Here is a 24,033-nt window from a genome sequence, read left to right on the forward strand (position 1 = left end):
GTCAAGGGAAGTGTCTGATTCCAGAGGATTTTGTGTTTAGTGGAATTTGCGGATTTTTGTGTTGTTGGTTTTTTCATTGTTTAGTGTGGTTTGGTATGGTGGTGTCTAAATTTATTTATATTTATATAATAGAGGGAAACATTCCACGTGGGAAAACTCCTTCCCTCTTTCCTGATGAAGCAACCATTTGTTGCGAAAGCTTGAATTTTGTGTGTATGTTTGTGTTTGTTTGTGTGTCTATTGACCTGCCAGCACTTTCGTTTGGTAAGTCACATCATCTTTGTTTATATTTAGTTTGTCCCCACCCAAAAACCCCCAATTTCCCACGCTTGTCCCGTTAGTTTGATTAGGTTTTTTGTGGAAGGTGGGTGTGTTGGATTTACAATGTATTTTCGTATTTGTTGTCATGTTTATGGAATGACGTCATAGGCATTATATTGGAGTCATAGTGGATGGTCGTTTCCGCCATATTTGTGACATCATAGGTCAAAGCAGACAGGTGGAATCGGATGCTTCCGTATTTCCCTATAATTTGCATGTTTATAGAAAAAAGAAACTTTATAATTTATGTGCAGTTTTAGTGTTTAATTTACATTAAATAATAAAGTTTAGAAAACCATTTTGGTCCACTAAAAGGTTTTGAACTACATGGTGTAGCTAACAGAATACTAGTGACAACAATGTAAATTAAAGTTATGAGGCCACACTTTACAGTGTACATGAACAGCCATGGTCTCTAGATGGAGAAGATTCATAAAATATTCTTTTGAAGTTGTGACTAACACACTACCCGATTTCTTACGTTTCACAGCCTAAGGCAAGACATTGGACTTGTCAAACCAAGTGAGGTGGCGCAGTGGTTAGCACACAGGATTTGCATTTCAGAGGATTATGGTAAAATTCCGCAGTCAGCCAGCCATATCCAAGTTTTCTGTGATTTCCCTAAATGTCTCCAGGCAAACGCCAGATTTGTTCCTTTGAAAGGGCATGCTTGATTTCCTTCTCCATCCTTGAAACATTCTGAGCTTGTACTCCATCTCTAATGACCACGAGGCATTAAACCCTAATCGTCCTTCATTACTCTTCTCAGTATATATAAAATCCAAATCAGGTCATAATGGTACTAGGCCTATTTGTTTTTTCTAAAATGTGTTTGCAAAGTTGCATTGCTTACTGTAAGGAACTTTTCTTATTTTTTAGATGCCAGTGGGGAAGAGAATATCTTTACTCAGTGTCGTAGATGAAATGTAGTGTGTGCCGTATATAGTGCTGATTTTAAATTGAATTTGCAATAGTGATTTCTTACTGCACTAGGTAATTTCCAAGAATGTTTGCGTATAGAAGCTGTGAGCTCCAAACAATAGATATCGAATGTGCAATTCTAATCAATCATGCTACTAGTGGCGGGGGCTTTGTGCTGTGTTTACAGTGGTCACTACAGCAACAACAACAAAAAAAAGTGTCAGCAAAAATCCTTGTACTTGCAAAGGAAATGACTTCCTGACTCATCACGTTCCACATCATAACGGCTACTGTACCATGTGATTGATCATCATGAGAAAGTCCATTTGATGTATATGCTACAGGAAGCATTACCTTTTGGCTATAACCTTGGTTAGACACTGCATATGTCACGCAAAGATATGTGTAGAGTATCACATGCATCAACTTTTCCTTGCAACCACAAGTTATGGAAATACAGATACTGAAACAAGTGGAGTTGTTCTCTTCCTCCCAAACACCCTGCACTTTTAATGGAAAATTTCACTAATTTCATCAGCCGCTCGATGTTCTGTGTGTGCACACTGGGAACATCAGAATACATGAACATTACACAATGGTTCACGAACTCGTGGTTGAATCCTTGTGCTTTCAATGTGTTGTATGATTGAAATCTGTCTATAATCACTTTGCTACCGGGCAGTATAAGTGCTTTATCAAACTGACTAAAGTCACCTTGTCTCTGGAGAACACTCTTAACCACAAAACACTTCCAGGACTCTTGTTCTATATCACCAAATACCCAAATATATTTGATTTCATTCTTTGTGTGTTCATCCTCTTCAACTACTTTATTTGGTCCACCAATTGATACACTCTCATTCGTCACTATAAGACACTTCTGTGCAGTATCCAAAATAGTCGCACACGGTATTGTTATATAAGTCAGTTTCCAATGCTGTTGTTTGCAGAGTGTAGTCCCTAATCCAGCAAGATACAAGATTTATGCTGTTCTGGATTGATAATTTGGAATAATCAAACCATGTGTTCTTCCTGATAGTCATTCGTGTATCACAGTTTCCACAATGAAGTTACCATGTATTCTTCCTGATAGTCATTCGTGTACCACAGTTTCCACAATGAAGTTGTAAATGTATTTCACAATCGGAACTCTTCTTACAAACTTTTACAGACTTTGCCCCACCTCAGTCTACACAGTCCCTCCTTTTGTCATCCAGTATGAGTCCATATTTCTGACAAACATTCAAACAATTTTCTACATTACATAAGCATGAAATTAGATATTACCATGTGAGGCAATCGGCTGAAGAAATGTCTACCACCACAGACATCCCAACTCACTACAGACATAAGTTGTGTAGATTTCCCTAGCAACTCACAAATAATTTATCATAACGCCCGCCACCACAGTTGTGTGACCGATTTATAAGCGCACGTTTGATACCTATAAGTTTGGAGGCCGCAGCTTCGATAGGCGAACGTTCTTGGAAATTACGCTGCACTGAAGCACATTACCCATTTTCAAATCAATCCATAGGTCTTGTCGTTTTCATTTTTTACTCAAACACATAAATGGTTTTGATAAGATGCAGAGATTCCATGGGTAGCAGCAGTTGTATGCTTCCCCAGGCAATAAAACAATATTTTCCAACTTGTTACAGACCCCAGGCTTCGGTTGGTATTTAAGGCTTGAATTTCCCTACCTACAACCATACTCTCCATTCCTCTGTGAACTGTGTGATAGAGGTTTCTCCTGTTCTTTTGACATATGGAGTGCAGGAAGAATGGCTTCTTAAATGCCACTGTGAGCACTATGGTTATTCTAGTCTTGTCTTTTCGGAGCCTACTGGATCTGTATGGAGGAGATTGTAGTACAATCGTAGATTCATTACATAATATTGGGTCTAGAAACTCTGTAATTAAGATAGCTGTCATCCATCTCCAAGAACTGGCCAGTTCAGTTTTTTCAGCATCAGCATTATGCTTTCCCATGGATAACTGAAACCTGTGAGCATTCATGCTTTCCATATTTGTATTGTTTCACCATTCCCTGAGAGTCCTAATTGGTATGGGTGTCACGGTGTATTACGGTATGGTCACATGAGTGGTTTGTAAGCCTTTGTAGACTCACTGCATTTTCCCAGTACTCTATCAAAGAACTGAAGTCAGCCCCTTTCTTTACGTACAATTGAGCCTATATGATTATTCTATTCCACTTCCCTACAGATTGTTACACCTAGATATTTCTGGGATGATTGACTCCAACTGTGCTTCTTTGATATTGTAGCCATAGGATTTCTTAACATTTAGAGCAAGTTATTATCATTTGCACAAATTCGAAATCTTTTTGAGATCTGTCTGAATATTGTTGCAGCTTTTTTTCAAATCATATTTCACGATAGATAATTGCATAATCTCCAAAATATCTGAGCTTACTATTATTGTTGCCTCCCAGGTGATTAACGTGAAAAAGAAACAGAAGGGGCACACCTAAAGTTACTTCAACCTGTGTTGATGACTCTTTACCTGAGATAGCATAATACATCCTCCCTCTCAAGAAATCCTCAGTCCAGTCACAGATTTTGTTTGCTACCTCATATGTTCATACTTTTGGTAATAAACATTGGCATAGCACCAAGTCGGATGCTGTACAGAACTCAAGAAAAACTGTAACTATCAGATTGTTTTGATCACTGGCTTTCACGGCATCAAGTGAGAAAAGCAGGACTTGGGTTTTGAATGACTTGCTGTTGAAACCCATGCTGTTTAAGTCGGAAAAAGTCATTCTGTTTAAGCTACCCTTTTGAAGGTTGAGCTCAGAATGTGATCTAAGATTCTACAGATGAAGGATGTCGATGGTATTTGGTGGTAAACTTGTGGAATATTTCTACCACACTTTTCTTCTCTAACAGATCTGCACTTCATCACCAACCAAAATGAAATTGCTGTAGTACACACTGTATAATTCTGTGGTGAAGAGATTTGCAGCACGTAAACTGCCAGCTTGTGTAGAATTGATGTGTAAGTGTTGAGACACAAGCGTGAACAATTTTTCCCTTTGCATTCCTTGAATACCATATTTTAATATCTGAAAGGGTAATGCATTTTACAGAACATTCTTACAGGGCTGTGAGTATTCCTGGTATTGAATAGCATTTCTTCACTTCCAGATTAATTTATATCTGTTGTCAGGCTGTATGAAGGTACAGACATTGTTTTAACAAGTTAAAAAATAAACACTGCACCAGTTACATTTTTTCATGCATAGCACAACATGTTTCAGGAACGCAAAACCGTTTTCAAGTGCAAACATTTTCATTGGTGTCCCAGAACAACACACACCCAGGAATCTCATATGACACCACTAGAAAATGGGAATAAATTCCTAAAAGTGGTGTATTATGTGTGAAAAAATGTAACTGCCACAGTTTTTTCTTATTTATATGTTAATGACACAGTTTCAGGCTTTTCAGAATACTTTGATTATTATGAATGAAATTAAGACATAATTTTAGTTGCAAATAGTGTCCACAGTGATCACAAATTTTTTGTGTAATGACAGTCTGCCACACTGGCTGTCATTGGTTGGAATAGTTTGTTCTGTCCATCTCTTTGTGACCTCTTTTTGTTCAACAGGATTAAGGGAATTCCTTAACGATTGTGCTGGAAAAACTTACTACATTGTCCTCAAAGACAAATGTGGTATAGCCTATGACAGTTTATTCTGTTTGGGCTTTAGCTGGTGAGAGATAAAAAGCTGGTCCCTGTCATCTTCAAATTGAGCATTCTGGTTAAGAGAGTCAAACACGACAGGAAAACAGTCAAGCCTAAGCCTCAAGGCCGGGTAAAGGGAGACGAACCCTGCACAGCATTTGTAGCACAGACGAAGGACGATTTCATTATTGAGAATCCTGAGCTGCCTCATGCAGAACTGCATTCACAATAATTTATAGTTTCAGCTGTGAAAAATTTTCAGGTTACTGTCTGAAATACGTGTTAGGTACATAATACTCAAAATGTAACACAACCATTGGTTGGTCACTCAAAAGAAGAAAGAGGACTCTTGCACAGTACAACTGATTTCGATGAAATTTTGTGTGGAGATACCTTGAACATTGTGGAAGAACGTGGGTTACTTTAGAAAGCGTGTAGTACATGATGTTCATTGATTTGAAAAATATGATCTGAATTTTGGAAAAATATTTTCTCTTTGACTTTTGAACTTTACCATATTTGTGAAAATGCTTGTATTGGTTGTTATGTTCTACAAAATATGATTCTACATAATGAATGCAATGCTTATACAATCCACAACATGTATAATCCGTACTTCCATAACTAATGTTATAAATGTAAAAGTAACTGTCTCTTATGTTTTGCAGTTAAATGGGCTACTGAAAGAAAAAAGAAAAAAGCCTAACAGGGTGAGGTAGGGAATGGAACATATTGTTTTAGACGAGTGAACATAAACCATGTTAAAAACTATGAAATTTGTTGCATAATGTACATTTTGTACTGTGCAGTGTACAGCTACTTTAGTAGCATGATGGAATGATGCATGCTCCTATCCATGCCCATCTGCTGCTGCATTGTGCATTGGGAGGGGGGGGGGGGGGGAGGCAGGGCACATCACGAGCTATGTTTACCCAAACAGGCAGATGTGAGGGCAGCTGATATTGCATTTGCAATAGTTTACTTACTCACCATAACAAAGCTATTGGTATGTGAACAGAGCTACAGGTAACAGCTGGATGTTTTAGATTTTGTATTTCACCTGTAATAAACCAAACATTCTCTTGAATATGGCTACATTACCAAAACTCCAGTGTACTTGTAGATACCAAAGAAATGTATATTTTAACCCAGGAAATGATGGGTTATAATTCAGACAGTTTTTGACATTACGTGTGTGTTATCCCATGGTAAAAACACACACCTGTAGGAAATGGTTGTCAGTGATAACTTGGTATTAAGTGAATGTTTGTCACTATCCTTCACCTGTTTATTCCTAACAAATATATTCAGTAACTGGATGGTATTAAGAGATGCTGACACTGGAAAAATTCTGTGGCAAGGCTATCAAGATTTGTAAGTTACCCTTCACAAAAATTGGCAATTGTGTGTTTATGTACGTGGTTCTTTTGACCTCACATTGCATAATTCCTATTTATTATGTATGTATCATGTTCCAGGTCAGTACCAGATGTTGAACATGAAGCAAGAGTTCCAAAGAAGATCCTAAAGTGCCGGGCAGTCTCAAGAGAAATAAATTTTTCATCTGCGGAAGCAATGGAGAAGTTTAGATTAGAACAGAAAGTGCTATTTAAGGTCTGAAATAATACACTTGGTATCCTTTAGCTAGTTGTATTTTTTTTATTGTTCATGCAAAGGTAGTTGCACTTCTGTAATAATACTAGTTGGGAGAACTGTTTACTCTTCAGAGTAAGAAGCCTGTCCATGTCAGTTCCTGAAGTGGACTAAAGCAGCAGAAGAATTAAATGATTTTAATCACGACTCTTTCAGGTTTCTGAACTGCCCTATAAAGAAGCATTAGATGATTTCAGTCATGACTCTCTTGGATTTCTGAGCTGCAATGTATAGATAAATAAAAGATAGGGACATGTGCTGGCAATACCAAAGGGAGGAATAAGTTGTTTGTAAATGGGACTTATGAAATATACAGATTATGGGAGAAGAAATGACTGAAAAAATAAAGGTGTATTAAAATGTGAAAGCTTGAATTTCATCCACAACTACTTCCATTACTTGTTTCCCAACTTGTTAATTTTTTCTGATACACACATGGGATACTAATAGAGAAAATGTACTTACCAAGTAAAAGCAGATGGAAAAACAGAGAAAAAGATAACTTCGTCAATAAGATTAAGATTTGACTCTTCAAGCTTTCCCATGGATATGTTGTAAATAGTCTTCACAGGTTTGCTGTCCGGCAGAAACCCGTGAAGACTATTAACAAGATTAATATTTCCTGAATTGATACTCTACAAGGCAGTCCATTCTGTGAATCCTTGTTTCCACACAATCTAAAATAATTTTTCATTCACAGTAATCTAAGACATCCATAAAAACATAGGGTCCCAACAAAAGCTTTTAATATTAAGAAATATGTAAAGCTGACATGCTTTCACTCACGATGTTTAACTAGTGTGCTTAAGAATAGAGAGTAACAAAAATCAGAGTCGAGAATAAGTGCTAAAGGAAAATAAACTAATAATACGGTCATATGCCTTTGGCCAAGAATAGAACAGTCTCAGTAGAACTCTGAATTGAGTTAAGGATAAGAAAAACTAAGATGTAAGTGAGAGAGATTGGTAGATAACAGAATAGTGACTTTAAAATGGCACAGTAGTTTATTCTCTTATGCAGCAATTAATATTACATGAAGTGACTGAACAAATGAAGACACCAGAGGTAAAGTGACATATTAAACAAGCTTTCAGTAACTAAAGAGCTCTTTTACTGTCAGATACGAAGAGAGTGTTGTGGGAAAAAGTTGCCGAAACTATAAATCTTGTGTACAATATCGTATGAAAGTGCATCATGGGATTACAAAAAAAGAAATTAAAGGTGTTTAATATGTGGTACTACAGAATACTACTGTACTAAAAATTTTTGAATGGACAAAATATAAGGTGACAGGTCTCGAGAAAACCATAAGTTGAGAAAGCAGTCCAAAGGAAACCATTCCCATAAGGAGAATTTCCAATTTCCTTGCATGAAATATACAATTATCATATGTTCGCCACATATATAACTAATGAGGAAGTGTGTCATTTCAGGCAGCTCTTCCAGATAGCATAATGAGTCTTCTTTAGTACATTTTAGAGGGGCATAAACCTAGCATTCCACAGTTTTTCACTATTGTGTTCACTTTCATCTTGGGTTGTATAAATAAATAACCATCAATCTTACATTCATTGAGATAAAACTTTTTTTTCTTCTTCTTTTTTTTGCTGCTGGCAGTACATTTATCACAGTGAAGTGTACAAGAAAGACAACAAAAGTAATGAGAAAAAAAGCTTAGCTTTAATTATTGATTGGTCTATTGCTACAGTTTCTGAGGTTTTGCAACTGTGAATAGTGCAAGGTACATTTTTGAATTATCAGATGGGGTTACAGTTCCATTTTTACTGACAGTATTTTTGCAGTTGATATAGAGCACATTGTATTAACAGACCATAATGAATTTTGAGATGAATGAAAATAAAATCATATAGAATGTTCTACAATTAATTTCAGAAATTTGTCAATTGCAGGGACGATGCCTAGAAGAATGGTTTTTTGAGTTTGGATATGTTATCCCGAATTCTACCAATACATGGCAGTCTATGTTTGAAGCAGCTCCTGAGTCACAGATGATGCCTGCTAACGTGCTGAAGTGAGTGCTGCGATCAGTGTTTATAATATTGTAACATAGATTTTATTGAAGCTGTTGGCTTGAAAAGTGAATCTTTGTCTTATGTTTCAGCAGTAATGTTATGCGATGAACAATAATTGCCCTCTCCCTCCTCAAGAACTCTGTCACAATACTAGTAGATGAGATGTATGCCACAAAAGGAACCGTTTCCTTGATAACTATGGAATGTTGTATACTGGCAAGTAGCATCGGCCCCTGAACACTAGTGAGGTTCATGTTTTCTGTTGATGATTTTATGCCTATAACAGAATGTCTGCTCCGTATCTTGGTAGCTTTACACAGTTCTGGCTGCTAAGTTTTGTTTGGATACTTTGCGACCTCGTTTTGCTGCATTCAACTTCCTTTTACGTCTTGTTGCTCATCAGCATTGGCAACACAGTGTTTTCCTCAGTATGTATTCTATAAATAAAATGTCAGATTGCTGTAGTCACACTGAGAAAGAGAGCATGGAGATACTCGCAGAGAACAACAGTGAGGACAAATTATTTGATGTTGACACTAGTTATAATTCTCCCATAGATTCTAAAAGTAACAGTTCCAAGGCATGTAACATCTGCTTAAGCAGATGTAGCGCGGCAGTCTTTTGTTTCGACAAGAGATTTAATTGATAATCCAAAGAATCTGAAAGTGACACCATCTTTCAGAATTGGCTATGAAAATTGTACCAAACACTACAGAAGAAAAAGCCATCTGTACATCTCTGCAGATTTTATTACAACTGTAAGTTCACAGGGAAGCTGCAAGCCGGAAACTAATTTTTATGCCTACAGTAATGTACATCTCTGCAGTGACAAAATTTCAAGTGACAGAAGGAGACATCATAGAAAACACTCTAGAATTCAGCACAGGATGAGGCAGGCACTGGTGTAATCCCAGCACAGGTAGAACCTTAGGCACAGGCTACTTAGTGCAGGTTTACTCACTAGGCAATAATGATGCAGCAATCAGTGTGTTATGTAGCAATAACATCTACAGCAGCCAGTGGTTTAACATAGTAATGGATAACAGGGCATCGTGGAATCTTTCATAATGGAATAGTTGCCCACATAGCAAACAACTACGTATCTCAACTAGAACAATAAATGGTACTAATCTCTGCAGCACAAATGGAGACATTTACCAACAATCTAGATCTGGATATGTAATCTGTGAGCTACAGTGCAGGTTGTGATTGAGGTTGCACAGTGCACCAGAATTATCCCATTCTCCCTATCCCATTCTGAATGGTACACAGGAAGAAATACAGGCACCTTTTTACATAATTCCAAATTTCTCTAACTTTTCTCCATGCCTTGCTCATTACATGGGACTTTTTGGAGGAATCAGAGAGTTTTTGGGCTTGTCTTTAAACATGGTCTCTCAGAATTTTGTGAGTAAGGCTCTCTACGGTACACAAGTCCTTTTTGTTTTGTACAATTTCTCTGTGACCTGCAGTAAATTGTTGCTTTAAGCAGGGGCAGTTGTCCTGTATATTCAACACAGAATTTAACAGGCACCCAGTCCAATGGACTTTTCTTAAAGATAAATGTTAGCTGATTTCCTGTTCAGTTATAACTTATTTGTATGTAAGTCATTTTCCTGTCTGTGTGATGGCCAGAGCAGAAACTGCATTATACTCTGCTTTGTTTTGGAAAACATAATTTAGTATTTTATTATCTTCCCTAACATTGTGATCAGTGAGCATGTGGACACATCGCTTTATTTCACTAATGGATTTTACACAGCACCAAAACTATTTAGTGTTCTTTGACAGTCTGGAGATAAGACCTCTCTTATGATGTTACTGAACACTTCTTGCATAGCTACCCTTATGTCTATGTTAACTTCATGCAGCTTTTGCTTGTCAGAAAGAATTTATGAAATTTATCTTGCATAATTTCATATTGACCAATGATAATTCCTTCTTCTTGTATTCCCTCAGTCTTTTTTCTCTTTTTTTAAACTTTTCTTTATAGTGTCTTCTCCACACCTCGAGCACTGCTGCTTTCTCTGACACTAGCTTATCCCATTCCTAATTGTCTTTGTTTGCTTTTTGTATTTCCCTCTTAGTGCTTTTGCAGTTTCCAGAAGCTGTTTGTGGTGTTCCCTCTTGCTCTGTCCTCAACTATGTTCCCAAATTCCTCCCAAGATTTCTTTTTAGAGTCCTTCACCATGCACTTCACTTCATTCCTTCTTTCCCTACACTCCAGCCTGTTGTTTACCATATGAGATGCAATATATCTTTTCCAACATCCCTTCATATTACTTCACCACCTGCTTCACATTCTCACTCCATCAACTTATTCTTCTCTTCCTTGTCTCTACTATGTTCTCACATACGTCTTTTGCTGACTGTACTAGTACTAACTACAGCTTAATCCACATGATATTAATAACCTCATCCACATTAGTTCTACTTTGCAGCCTTGTCAACAATTCTGCATTCAGAGTCTTCCTTTCTTCCTTCTGAAATGCCTTCAGTTTAATAAACTTTAATTCTGGGGACATATAAAGCAATCAGTAATGTTTTTAGTATTTCTGCTTTCAACTTTGTGGGTAATGCTATGCACTTGTTTGTGGGGGAAAAGGAGTATCTCGGTAACAGTTCGTTTTCCTTGTAGAATTCTATTATACACCTGTGACTATTGTTTAGAGTTTTCTCTGCACCACCACAAGTGCTCTTGCTCCCATGTGCTATTATTTTGTCCTGACCCATTTTTACCACTGAAATCTCCTGTTAGTATGTGGTGTCCTATGGCAATCTCTTTGTCCACAACCCATTGTAGTTGTGCATAGAATTCACCTTAATCTGTTGTTGTTGTGGTCTTCAGTCCAGAGACTTGTTTGATGCAGCTCTCGATGCTACTCTATCATGTGCAAGCCTTTTCATCACCAAGTAACTGCTGCAGTCCACATCCTTGTGAATCTGCTTAGTGTATTGATCCCTAGGTCTCCCTCTATGATTTTTACCCTCCACACTGCCCTCCAATACTAAATAGGTGATCCCTTGATGCCTCAGAACATGTCCTACCAACCGATCCCTTCTTTTAGTCAAGTTGTACCACAAATTCCTCTTCTCACCACTTCTATTCAGTACCTCCTCATTAGTTATGTGATCTATCCATCTAATCTTCAGCATTCTTTTACAGCACCACATTTCAAAAGCTTCTATTCTCTTCTTATCTAAACTATTTATCGTTCATGTTTCGCTTCCATAGATAGCTACACTCCACACAAATACTTTCAGAAATGGCTTCCTGACACTTAAATCTATACTCGATGTTAATAACCTTCTCTTCTTCAGAAACGCCTTCCTTGCCATTGACAGTCTACATTTTATATCCTCTCTACTTTGACCATCATGAGTTATTTTGCTGCCGAAATAGCAAAACTCATCTACTACTTTGTCTCATTTTGTAATCTAATTCCCTCAGCATTGCCTGATTCCATTATCCTCGTTTTGCTTTTGGTGATATTCATCTTATATCAAGACACTGTCCATTCCATTCAACTGCTCTTCCAGGTCCTTTGCTGTCTCTGACAGAATTACAATGTCATTGGTGAACCTCAAAGTTTTTCTTTCTTCACCATGGATTCTAATTCCTACTCCAAATTTTACTTTTGTTTCCTTTACTGCTTGCTCGAGATAGAGATTGAGTAACATTGGGGATAGGCTTCAACCCTGTTTCAGTCTGTTCCCAACCACTGCTTCCCTTTCATGCCCCTTGACTCATATAACAGCCATCTGGTTTCTGTACAAATTGTAAATAGCCTTTCACTCCCTGTATTTGATCCCTACCACCTTCAGAATTTGAAAGAGTGTGTTCCAGTCAACATTGTCAAAAGCTTTCTCTAAGTCTGCAAATGCTGGAAACGTAGGTTTGCCTTTCCTGAATCTATCTTCTAAGAGAAGTTGTAGGGTCAGTATTTCCTCGCGTGTTCCAACATTTTTACGGAATTCAGGCTGAACTTCCCTGTGGATGCTTCTACCAGTTTTTCCATTCGTCTGTAAAGTATTCATGTTAGTATTTTGCAGCCTTGACGTATTAAACTGATAGTTTGGTAATTTTCACACCTGTCAAAACCTACTTTTTTTGGGATTAGAATTATTATGTTCTTCTTGAAGTCTGAGGGTATTTCACCTGTCTCGTACATCTTGTTCACCAGATGGCAGAGTCTCGTCATGGCCCCCCCCCTGCGGGTCCGGGGTAAGAATAGGCCCGAGGTATTCCTGCCTGTCGTACGAGGCGACTAAAAGGAGTTTCAACCGTTTCGGCCTTCCATGTGATGGTCCCCCTTGGGGTTTGACCTCCATTTTTCAAAATTCTACAGAAGTACGAGCCTTTTGGGGAAGGACACCTTACGTGGTGTACCACTGGTCCTAAGTGCACTAAGACCTTGGCACTCAGCATTGCACCGGCGTTGTAACCATACCCACTATTCCTCAAATTGGGCCTAAACGCCTTATGGGTTGTCCAAGTTACGCCCATAGTGCGTCTCCATCTGCACCAGCGATCATGATGGACTTTTCATGGCACCAGAAATCCAGCACGGTAGCCAGCCCGTTGTGGTGGGGTCGTCATGTACCCTCTAGGTTGTAGCCCCCTGACAACACAGGGATCGTACTGCCGATACCTGAGCTGCACCCTCCCCACGTCGGCCAAGGAGTAGATGCCCGTCTCCTTGGGGCATCAGGACTCCCGGCAGTGGTCATCCTGCCAGGTGGCCCTTGCTGCGGCTGGGTGGCGCCCGTGGGGAGAGCCCCTGGTCGGAGTGGGTGGTATCGGGGCGGACGTTTCGCAGATGAAACGTCACCACGTATCAGGTCGCTCTGCGGCCGAGTCTTTCAAAAGAAAAGGTACCGTTTCTAGTTCTGGTTCTCCTGCCCTTTTCCCCTTGGCCACTCCATGGGAGGAGGGACAGGCCCGCCGGCTTGGAGCGAAGTACTTCCCCCGCTATTTGGTCTGTTCTCGAACCGATGGGGGGACGTTCGCCACCTCCAAGCCCATGTTCTTTGTTCAGCACATTGAGGACATCTTCGGGGAAATCGAGGCTCTCAGCAAGATGCGTTCAGGGTCCGTTCTTATCAAGACCACCTCCGCCACACAGTCGGCGGCGCTCCAGGCGTGCGACCACCTAGGGGACATCCCAGTCTCCATTGTCCCACATCTGGCACTAAATAGGACGCAGGGGGTTATTTTTCATCGTGACCTCCTGCTACAATCTGATGAGGAGCTCAGGGCCAACCTGGAGCGCCGAGGCGTGCATTTCGTCCGGCGAGTCCAGTGCGGCCCCAAAGACCGTCGCATCGACACCGGGGCCTTTATCCTCGCCTTCGAGGGGGACGTTCTCCCAGAGAAAGTAAAGGTGATGTGCTACCGGTGTGACGTGCGACCCTACGTCCCGCCTCCTATGCGCTGTTTTAGGTGTTTGCGCTTTGGGCACATGTCGTCACGGTCTGAGGCTGAGCCCCTTTGTGGTGATTGTGGACGTCCTCTTCGTGAGGAACATACATGCACCCCACCACCTCAGTGCGTTAATTGTCCTGGCGTCCACTCGCCTAGATCCTCAGACTGCCCCGCATATCAGAAGGAGAAGAAGATACAAGAAATCAAAACTTTGGATCGGCTGTCTTATTCTGAGGCCAGGAAGAAGTACGACCGCCTCCATCCCGTGCCATTGACCACTTCGTTTGCCTCAGTTGTGTCCACTCCTTCCGCGGTATCCTCACCCCTATCCTGTCCCCCCTCCGCCCATCAGGGGGCTCTGCCTCCGCCTCCCAAATCCCTCCCTTCCAAATCCTCCTCCCCCGTGGCCCCCACCCCCTCTGCCCCAGGGGCCACCCTTCCTCCTCCTTCTGCCCCCACGCCACCTGAGAAGCGATCCTCTTCTCAGGCGTCCATTGGGGAAACGTTCCGGACCCCAGCTTCCGAGGTCCGGGGTTCCAAAACGGACCCCGCGCGTGAGGACCTTCTTCGGGTCCAGCCCACCATCCCTGTGCCTCCTCGGCCTTCCAAGAAGGCCTCCAAGAAGAAGTCTCTATCCCCCTCTCCACCCCGGCGCGTTTCGTCTGACGCTCCATCCGTGAGTCGCTGCTCCCGGCCGTCCTCAGTTTCGCCGGGACGCTCTGCTGCCAGGCGCTCAGCTGGCCTTTCGTCGGCAAATGATGCTGCCCCTCCTACACAACCAGGGACAGCGGCCGCAGCTGGCGACGAATCGACCGAACCGGATCCGCCTCCCGTCGGTTGTAGCGTTGTTCCCTCGCAACCTGGCCCTCCGCGGCCGTCGAGGTGACCAGCTCTTCCCCCGTCTCGTTCCCCCGACTTTTTGACTAGCGATGGCGTTGTTTCATTGGAACATAAGAGGTATTCGATCTCATCGGGAGGAATTACAACTGCTCCTCCGCCTGCACTGTTCGCTCGTCCTTGGACTCCAGGAAACCAAGTTGCGCCCGACTGACCGTATTGCCTTTACCCACTATACCTCGGAGCGGTATGACCTCTCCCCTATGGACGGTATCCCAGCTCATGGTGGGGTCATGTTGCTCATTCGGGACGATGTCTATTACCATCCCATCCCATCCCATTGACCACCCCACTCCAAGCAATAGCTGTCCGCATTACTCTTTCTGCTTTTACTTTTTCAGTTTGTACCATCTACACTCCACCGTCGTCTGCTGTTAGTCGGGCTGACATGATGCACCTGATCGTTCAGCTTCCCCTGCCGTTTTTATTGTTTGGCGACTTCAATGCCCATCATCCCCTTTGGGGCTCTCCTGCATCCTGTCAAAGAGGCTCACTCTTGGCAGATGTCTTCAACCATCTCAATCTTGTCTGCCTGAATACCGGCTCCCCGACTTTCCTCTCGGACTCTACTCATACCTACTCCCACTTGGACCTCTCGATCTGTTCTACCACTCTTGCCCGTCGGTTCGAGTGGTATGTCCTTTCTGACACCTATTCGAGCGACCACTTCCCCTGTGTCGTTCGTCTCCTGCACCACACCCCATCCCCACGTCCTTCGAGCTGGAACATACTGAAAGCTGACTGGGGACTTTACTCATCCCTGGCGACCTTTCCGGACCACGATTTTCCCAGTTGTGACAGTCAGGTCGAATACCTAACGGCTGTTATCATCAATGCTGCCGAACGTTCCATTCCTCGTACTACTTCTTCTTCACGTCGCGTTTCCGTCCCCTGGTGGAACGAGGCTTGTAGGGACGCTATCCGTGCTCGCCGACGTGCTTTACGCACCTTTCGCCGCCATCTTACGTTGGCGAATTGTATTGAATACAAACGACTCCGAGCGCAATGCCGTAGAGTCATCAAAGACAGCAAAAAAGCTTGTTGGGCCTCTTTCACCAGCTCCTTTAACAGTTTTACTCCCTCTTCCGTCGTTTGGGGTAGCCTGCGCTGGTTGTCGGGCATTAATGCCCACTCCTCGGTACCTGGCCTGACCTCAGGTAATGCGGTCCTTGTTGATCCTGTGGCTGTCTCCAACGCCTTTGACCGCTTTTTCGAGGAGGTTTCAAGCTCTGCCCATTACCATCCTGCCTTCCTTCCCAGGAAAGAGGCAGAAGAGGCGCGGCGACCTTCCTTCCACTCGCTGAATCTGGAAACCTATAATGCCCCCTTTACTATGCGGGAACTCGAACGTGCGCTTGCACTGTCCCGGTCCTCTGCTCCGGGGCCAGATGCCATTCACGTTCAGATGCTGGCACACCTTTCTCCGGCAGGCAAAAGCTTCCTTCTTCGTACTTACAATCGCGTCTGGACCGAAGGTCAAGTCCCCATGCGTTGGCGTGACGCCGTTGTTGTTCCTATACCCAAACCCGGGAAGGATAGACACCTTCCTTCTAGTTACCGCCCCATTTCTCTTACAAGCTGTGTCTGTAAGGTGATGGAGCGCATGGTTAATGCTCGGTTAGTCTGGATTCTTGAATCTCGACGGCTACTTACTAATGTCCAATGCGGCTTTCGTCGCCGCCGCTCCGCTGTTGACCACCTTGTGACCTTGTCGACATTCATCATGAACAACTTTTTGCGAAGGCGCCAAACGGTAGCCGTGTTCTTCGACTTGGAGAAGGCTTATGATACCTGTTGGAGAGGAGGTATCCTCCGCACTATGCACAGGTGGGGCCTACGCGGTCGCCTGCCCCTTTTTATTGATTCCTTTTTAACGGATCGAAAGTTTAGGGTACGTGTGGGTTCCGTATTGTCCGACGTCTTCCTCCAGGAGAACGGAGTGCCTCAGGGCTCCGTCTTGAGCGTAGCCCTTTTTGCCATCGCGATCAATCCAATTATGGATTGCATTCCACCTAATGTCTCAGGCTCTCTCTTTGTCGATGACTTCGCGACCTACTGCAGTGCCCAGAGAACATGCCTCCTGGAGCGCTGCCTTCAGCGTTGTCTAGACAGCCTCTACTCATGGAGCGTGGCAAATGGCTTCCGGTTCTCTGAAGAAAAGACGGTTTGTATCAACTTTTGGCGATATAAAGCGTTCCTTCCGCCATCCTTACATCTCGGTCCCATTGTTCTCCCATTCGTGGACACAACTAAGTTTCTAGGGCTCAAGTTGGACAGCAAACTGTGTTGGTCTCCACATGTCTCTTATTTGGCGGCCCGTTGTACACGTTCCCTTAATGTCCTCAGAGTTCTTAGCGGTTCATCTTGGGGAGCGGATAGCGCTGTCCTGCTTCGCTTGTATCGGTCCATAGTCCGATCGAAGCTGGATTATGGGAGCTTCGTCTACTCATCCGTCCCTCTTACGCCGGCTCAACTCCATCCACCATCGGGGGATACGTCTTGCGACCGGAGCCTTCTACACTAGTCCTGTCGAGAGTCTTTATGCTGAAGCTGCCGAGTTACCATTGACCTACCGGCGCGACGTACTGCTGTGTCGGTATGCCTGTCGGCTGTCGTCTATGCCCGACCACCCCTCTTACCAGTCCTTCTTCGCCGATTCTCTCGACCGTCAGTACGGGTTGTATGTGTCTGCCCTGCTGCCCCCCGGAGTCCGCTTCCGTCACCTGCTTCAACAATTGGATTTTGCCCTCCCTACCACCTTCAGAGAAGGTGAGAGCCCGACACCACCTTGGCTCCAGGCTCCGGTTCATATTTATCTCGACCTCAGCTCACTCCCGAAGGAGGGTACTCCGGCTGCAGTGTATTGCTCACGGTTTGTCGAACTTCGTGCTCGACTTGCCGGTCACACCTTTATTTACACCGATGGCTCCAAAACTGACGATGGTGTCGGCTGTGCCTTTGTCGTCGGGGCCGCCACCTTTAAATACCGGCTCCTCGACCAATGTTCCAGCTTTACGGCCGAGCTTTTTGCTCTCCATCAGGCCGTTCAGTATGCCCGCCGCCACCGCCATTCATCATATGTACTCTGCTCTGACTCACTCAGTGCTCTTCAGAGCCTTGGAGCTCCCTATCCGGTCCATCCCTTGATTCAACGGATACAGCAGTCCCTCCATTCTTTCGCTGATAATGGTGGTTCTGTCAGCTTTCTGTGGGTTTCCGGACATGTAGGAGTGCCTGGGAATGAGGCTGCGGATGCTGCAGCCAAGGCTGCAGTCCTCCTGCCTCGGCCAGCCTCCCATTGTGTCGCGTCATCCGACGTTCGTGGAGATGTATGTAAGAGGCTTGTGTCGTTGTGGTGGGATGCTTGGTCATCCCTCCAAGGAAACAAGCTCCGGGCAGTAAAACCGCTCCCAACTGCTTGGACAACATCCTCCCGACCATCTCGGCGCGAGGAGATCCTTCTGACCATGTTGCGGATTGGGCATTGCCGGTTTAGCCACCGCTACCTGCTCTCCGGTGACCCAGCCCCGCAGTGCCCTTGTGGTCAGGCATTAACAGTGCGCCATGTTTTATTGTCGTGTCCCCGTTTTAGTCAATTTCGTGTTGTCCTGTCCCTGCCATCTACTTTACCGGATGTTTTAGCTGATGACGCTCGAGCAGCTGCTCGTATTCTGCGTTTTATAACTTTAACTGGCTTGTCCAAAGACATTTAATCTTTTTACTTATTTTGTCTGCATCTTTGTCAGGTCCTTCTGGTGTCCCCTCCATCCCCTTGAGTTTTACCAGATTCCATGTGCTCTAACAACAGTGACTGGGCGCTAATGACCTCAGTAGTTGAGCGCCCTTAAACCCAACCAAAAAAAAAAAAAAAAAAAAAATCTCGTCATGGCTGACTCTCCCAAGGTCATCAGTAGTAGTTCTAATGGAATGTTGTCTACTCCCTTGGCCTTGCTTCAACTGAAGTCTGTCAGTGCTCTGTCAAATTCTTCGCGCAGTATCATATCTCCCATTTCATCTTCATCTACGTACTCTTACATTTCCTTAATGTGGCCCTTAAGTACATTGCCCATTTATAGACCCTCTATATACTCCTTCCACCTTTCTGCTTTCCCTTCTTTGCTTGAAACTGGTTTTCCATCTGAGCACTTGATATTCAGACAGGTGGTTCTGTTTTCTCTAAAGGTCTCTGTAATTTTCCTGTAGGCAGTATCTATCCTAGCCCTAGTGATACATGCCTCTACATCCTTACATTTGTCCTCTAACCATCCCTGCTTAGCCATTTTGCACTTCCTGTCGATCTCGTTTTTGAGACATTTGTATTCCTTTTCGCCTTGTTCATTTACTACATTTTTATATTTTCTCCGTTCATCAATTAAATTTAATATCTCTTCTGTTACCCAATGATTTCTACTAGCCCTCGTCTTTTTACCTACTTGATCCTCAGCTGCCTTCACTACTTCATCCCTCAAAGCTACCCATTCTTCTTCTACTGTATTTCTTTTCCCTGTTCTTGCCAATCGTTCCATAATGCTCTCTCTAAAACTCTCTACAACCTCTGATTCTTTCAGTTTATCCAGGTCCTGTCTCCTTAAATTCCGACCTTTTTGCAGTTTCTTCAGTTTTAATCTACAGTTCATAACCAATAAATTATGGTCAGAGTACACATCTGCTCCTGGAAATTTCTTACTGTTTAAAACCTGGTTCCTAAATCTTTGTCTAACCATTATATAATCTATCTGAAACCTTCCAGTGTCTCCAGCCCTCTTCCATGTATACAGCCTTCTTCCGTGATTCTTAAACAAAGTGTTAGCTATGATTATGTTATGCTCTGTGCAAAATTCTGCCAGGCGGCTTCCTCTTTCATTCCTTATCCCCATTCCATATTCACCTACTACTTTTCCTTCTCTTCCTTTTCCTACTACCGAATTCCAGTCCCCCATGATTATTAAATTTTCATCTCCCTTCACTATCAGAATAATTTCTTTTACCGCATCGTACATTTCTTCTATGTCTTCACTGCGGAGCTAGTCAGCATATAAACTTGTACTACTGTGGTAGGTATGGGCTTCGTGTCTTATCTTGGCTACGATATTGCATTCACTATGCTGTTCATAGTGGCTTACCAGCACTCCTATTTTTTTTATTCATTACTTAACCTACACCTGCATTACCGCTATTTGATTTTGTATTTATAACCCTGTATTCGTCTGACCAGAAGTCTTGATCCTCCTGCCACCAAACTTCACAAATTCCCACTGTATCTAAGTTTAACTTGTCCATTTCCCTTTTTAAATTTTCTAACCTACCTGCCCGATTAAGGGATCTGACATTCCATGCTCAGATCCATAGAACGCCAGTTTTCTTTCTCCTGATAATGACGTCCTCCTGAGTAGTCCCTGCCCGGAGATCCAAATGGGGGATTATTTTACCGCTGAAATATTTTACTCAAGAGGATGCCATCATAATTTAACCATACAATAGAGTTGCATGCCCTCAGGAAGAGTTATGGCTGTAGTTTTCTCTTGCTTTCAGCCATTCACAGTACCAGCACAGCAAGGCCGTTTTGGTTGTATTACAAGGCCACATCAGTCAATCATCCAGACTGTTGCCCCTGCAACTACTGAAAAGGCTGCTGCCCCTCTTCAGGAACCACATGTTTGTCTGGCCTCTCAGCAGATACCCCTCCATTGTGGTCGCACCTACTGTACGGCTATTTGTATTCCTGAGGCATGCAAGCCTCCCCATCAATGGCAAGGTCCATGGTTCATCTTTATCAAATATATTGGAATCTTCAGTTGCTGTCTACTCTTGAATGTAGGACACTTTGATTTCTGAGTCCAAATTAACAACTATTGTTCTTGAGTTTACTAGTTCCCAACCACATACTTTCGTTTCAAGCTGCTCACTGGTAATTTTTAGTACTTCCTGTTTTGCTTGCCTATACATTCTAACCCCAGCATACCTTAAAATGTACTGCTTGTGCATTATTCTTGTTCTACTAACTTTCCTCTTCATCTCACTTAGTCCAAGAGTATCTGATTTATGGTCATTCATTTCCTAAGTCTATTTTATCTCTGTACCAACAATTGTCTTTATATTCTAGGTTCCAAATCTTGTCTTCCATTTCCACACCGGTAATTGTCATACAAATCTGTCCAGTCCAAGACTACTGCTATTTGTGTGAATCACTTTTACCTCCTCATGGCTAATTAGCCCATTGGATCTAATAGTAACAAGTAGGATGTCCACATTGAAACTGGTGCTGGTGACCGTGATGCTGTTGTGGCAACAATTATTACCAAAGTATAGTTCATGCAGGATAAGGTGGCCAGTGTGCATTGACCAGTTTTCATCCAAAGCGCTGGACGAGTTCGTTCATTTGTTTGGAAGGGGAGGCCAACAACTGTTTGCCACCTCTGTCCGGCTGGCGATGATGGAATAGTGGTGCATGCCCTGCAATCTTTCTCAGATAGATTTACAGATACTGTTAGGTACAAAAAATTCATTTTTGTGTTACTTACAGCTTTAAGTTTAAGTGTCAGGTTTTGATGATATGTCCATAATTTTGTTACTGGTCACAGTTATTATGATACTTGGAATTAACACACTGCATGAAATTCAAAAAAGTTTGCAATGGCAAATGGAGGTAGCTATGATTTTACATTTGGTGCAAATTACATAAAAAGTTGCTGTGTATGAAATTTAGTTAACACACTGAATTTTTCTTTAGACTTGGTTGGAGGTCTCTATATGTCACCAATCTTGAGAAAATTGATTGGATGTAACGCGGTCATTTACAATCGCCCCACACCAGCGATGAATCCAAAATGAAAGATCCACAACATTCCTCAAATTTCATAAACTGTTTGAGATATCGAAATGAGATTTTGACAAATGGTAGCACACAAATAGAAGAATATTTTAATATATGGTTATTGTGCAAAGCTTCATTGTCTACGACATTTTTTGATGAAAGAAAGTAATTTTTAGGGGCCATTGATAGCTGGTGAAACAAGAAATGCTATGGGTTTTGGAACAACATAAGTGGAGACAATGTATGTTTATTTTGTACTGAGGATGTGCTTTTTTAATATGCTTATTTTCCACAGTTCCTCACTTAATAAACTTAATTACCCATTGTTTCAGAATTCACTCGCATTTGTGCCTGCAAATTTTAACATGGCAGTCAGAGAAATGTGTAAGTTTTACTCAAAATTTGCCACTCATGCTTCTCTGAAAATTACAAATGGTTAACAAGGCAAGCGAAAGTAAATTGCAGTATTTTCAGTGGAATTCTTTTTGATGCTAATCAAATCATGGTGATACATGTTTTTGAATGGTCACAGTGCAAGTATGGGCATGGAGAGGCTCCACTTAATATTCACAAAAAATGTGAGTGTAAGCTTCAGGTTAGAGCAGCACTTTACCCTCCAGCACTCGGCATTTCGCCTACAGCGCCTGCCTGTGCCCCCCACTGTTGCCATTCTCCCCACGCATACCCTGCTGACTGCGCATCTACTGACCGTGGTATTTTGTGCAGGCAGTACGAAGGGCAAGTAAAACAAGAAGAAAGATATATAATTATGTACAATAAACTAGATAAAAAAATTAGTAGTGTCATATATCAATGAAGAACTTGAAACTTTCAGAACAGGTCAGGAGCATGTTGAGGAACTGTGTCTGAAGTTTCAAAGGATAGTTGACCATGCATTGGATAGTTAGTAACCCTGTGGAACAGTTCATGATGGGAGAGAAACTCAATGGTATGCAGTCACTGTAAAGAAACTTGTAAAAAAAAAAAAATGCTGAATAAAATGTGTTTGGCTGTTGAGAGCAATGCTTGATGCCTTCAGTTACTACCATGCAGAATATTGTCAAGTGATCTTTCATAGAACCCAAAGAAATTCTGGTCATATGTAAAGGCTGTTAGTGGCAGCAAAATTATTAGTGTCCAGTCCCTACTGAATGAGACTGGAAATGAAACTGAGAGTAGAAAAGCCAAAGCTGAAATGATTAACTCCATTTTCAAATGTTCCTTAACCAAGGAAAACCCAGGAGAATTGCCGCAATTTAATCCTTGTACCACTGAAAAGATGAATTAAATAAGTATTAGTGTCAGTGGTGTTGAAAAACAGCTGAAATTGTTTAAACTGAACAGAGCTCCTGGCTCCCATGGCATCCCTGTTAGACTCTATGCTGAATTTGTGACCGAGTTAGCCCCTTTTCTCACTTTATCTACCGTAGATCCCTCACACAAAAACTGTGTCCAGTTCTCGGAAAAAGGCACAGGTCGCACCAGTCTACGAGACGGGTTGTAGAAGTGATCCACAAAGCTGCCGTCCAGTGTCCTCAACGTCAATTTGTCATAGAATCTTCGAACGTATTCTGAGCTCGAACAGAATGAGGTATCTCAAACAGAATGACCTCCTCAGTGCCGACCTGCATGTATTTCAAAAACATCGATTATGTGAAACCCAACTTGCACTTTTCTCACGTGACATGTGTGGAAGCTTTGGATCGAGGCAGTCAGTTAGAAGCAGTATTTCTTGATTTCCTAAAAGCATTTGACTCAACACCACACCTATGTTTATTGTCAAAAGAATTATCACATGGAGTGTCAAGTGAAATTAGTCAGTGTACAGAGGACTTTTTGATAGGGGGCACACAGCATGTTATCTGGGATGGAGAGTCTTCAGCAGATGTAGAAGTAACTTCGGATGTGCCCCAGGGAAGGGTGTTGGCAGCCTTGCTGTGACCTTGCAAAGTCAGGCTTCTTGCAGATGATGCAGTTAACTATAATGAAGTACTATCTGAAAGAAGCTGTGTAAATATTCAGTCAGATCTTGATAAGATTTCAACATGGTTCAGAGATTGGCAACTTGCTGTAAGTGTTGAGAAATGTAAAATTTTGCTCTTCACAAAATGAGAAAACATAGCATCCTATTACTATAATATCAGTGAGTCACTGTCGGAATCGGCCAACTCGTACAAATTCCTGGGTGTAACACTTTGTAGGGATATGAAACGGAATGATGACATAGGTTCAGTTGTGGGTAAAGCAGGTGGTAG

General features: G+C 42.4%; 1 protein-coding gene across 1 annotated transcript in view; it reads left to right on the forward strand.

The window, feature by feature from the left end:
* Positions 1–24,033, forward strand: part of LOC126091917 (retinal rod rhodopsin-sensitive cGMP 3',5'-cyclic phosphodiesterase subunit delta-like) — a 47,664-nt gene that overhangs the window by 3,063 nt on the left and 20,568 nt on the right. The window contains exons 2-4 of the mRNA XM_049907234.1: positions 6,268–6,330; positions 6,435–6,570; positions 8,520–8,641. Of these exons, the coding sequence (XP_049763191.1) occupies positions 6,268–6,330; positions 6,435–6,570; positions 8,520–8,641 (321 nt within the window). The remainder of the gene's footprint in view (positions 1–6,267; positions 6,331–6,434; positions 6,571–8,519; positions 8,642–24,033) is intronic.

The sequence above is a fragment of the Schistocerca cancellata genome, chromosome 7 (genome assembly GCF_023864275.1).
Source record: "Schistocerca cancellata isolate TAMUIC-IGC-003103 chromosome 7, iqSchCanc2.1, whole genome shotgun sequence".
Taxonomy (NCBI): Eukaryota; Metazoa; Arthropoda; class Insecta; order Orthoptera; family Acrididae; genus Schistocerca; species Schistocerca cancellata.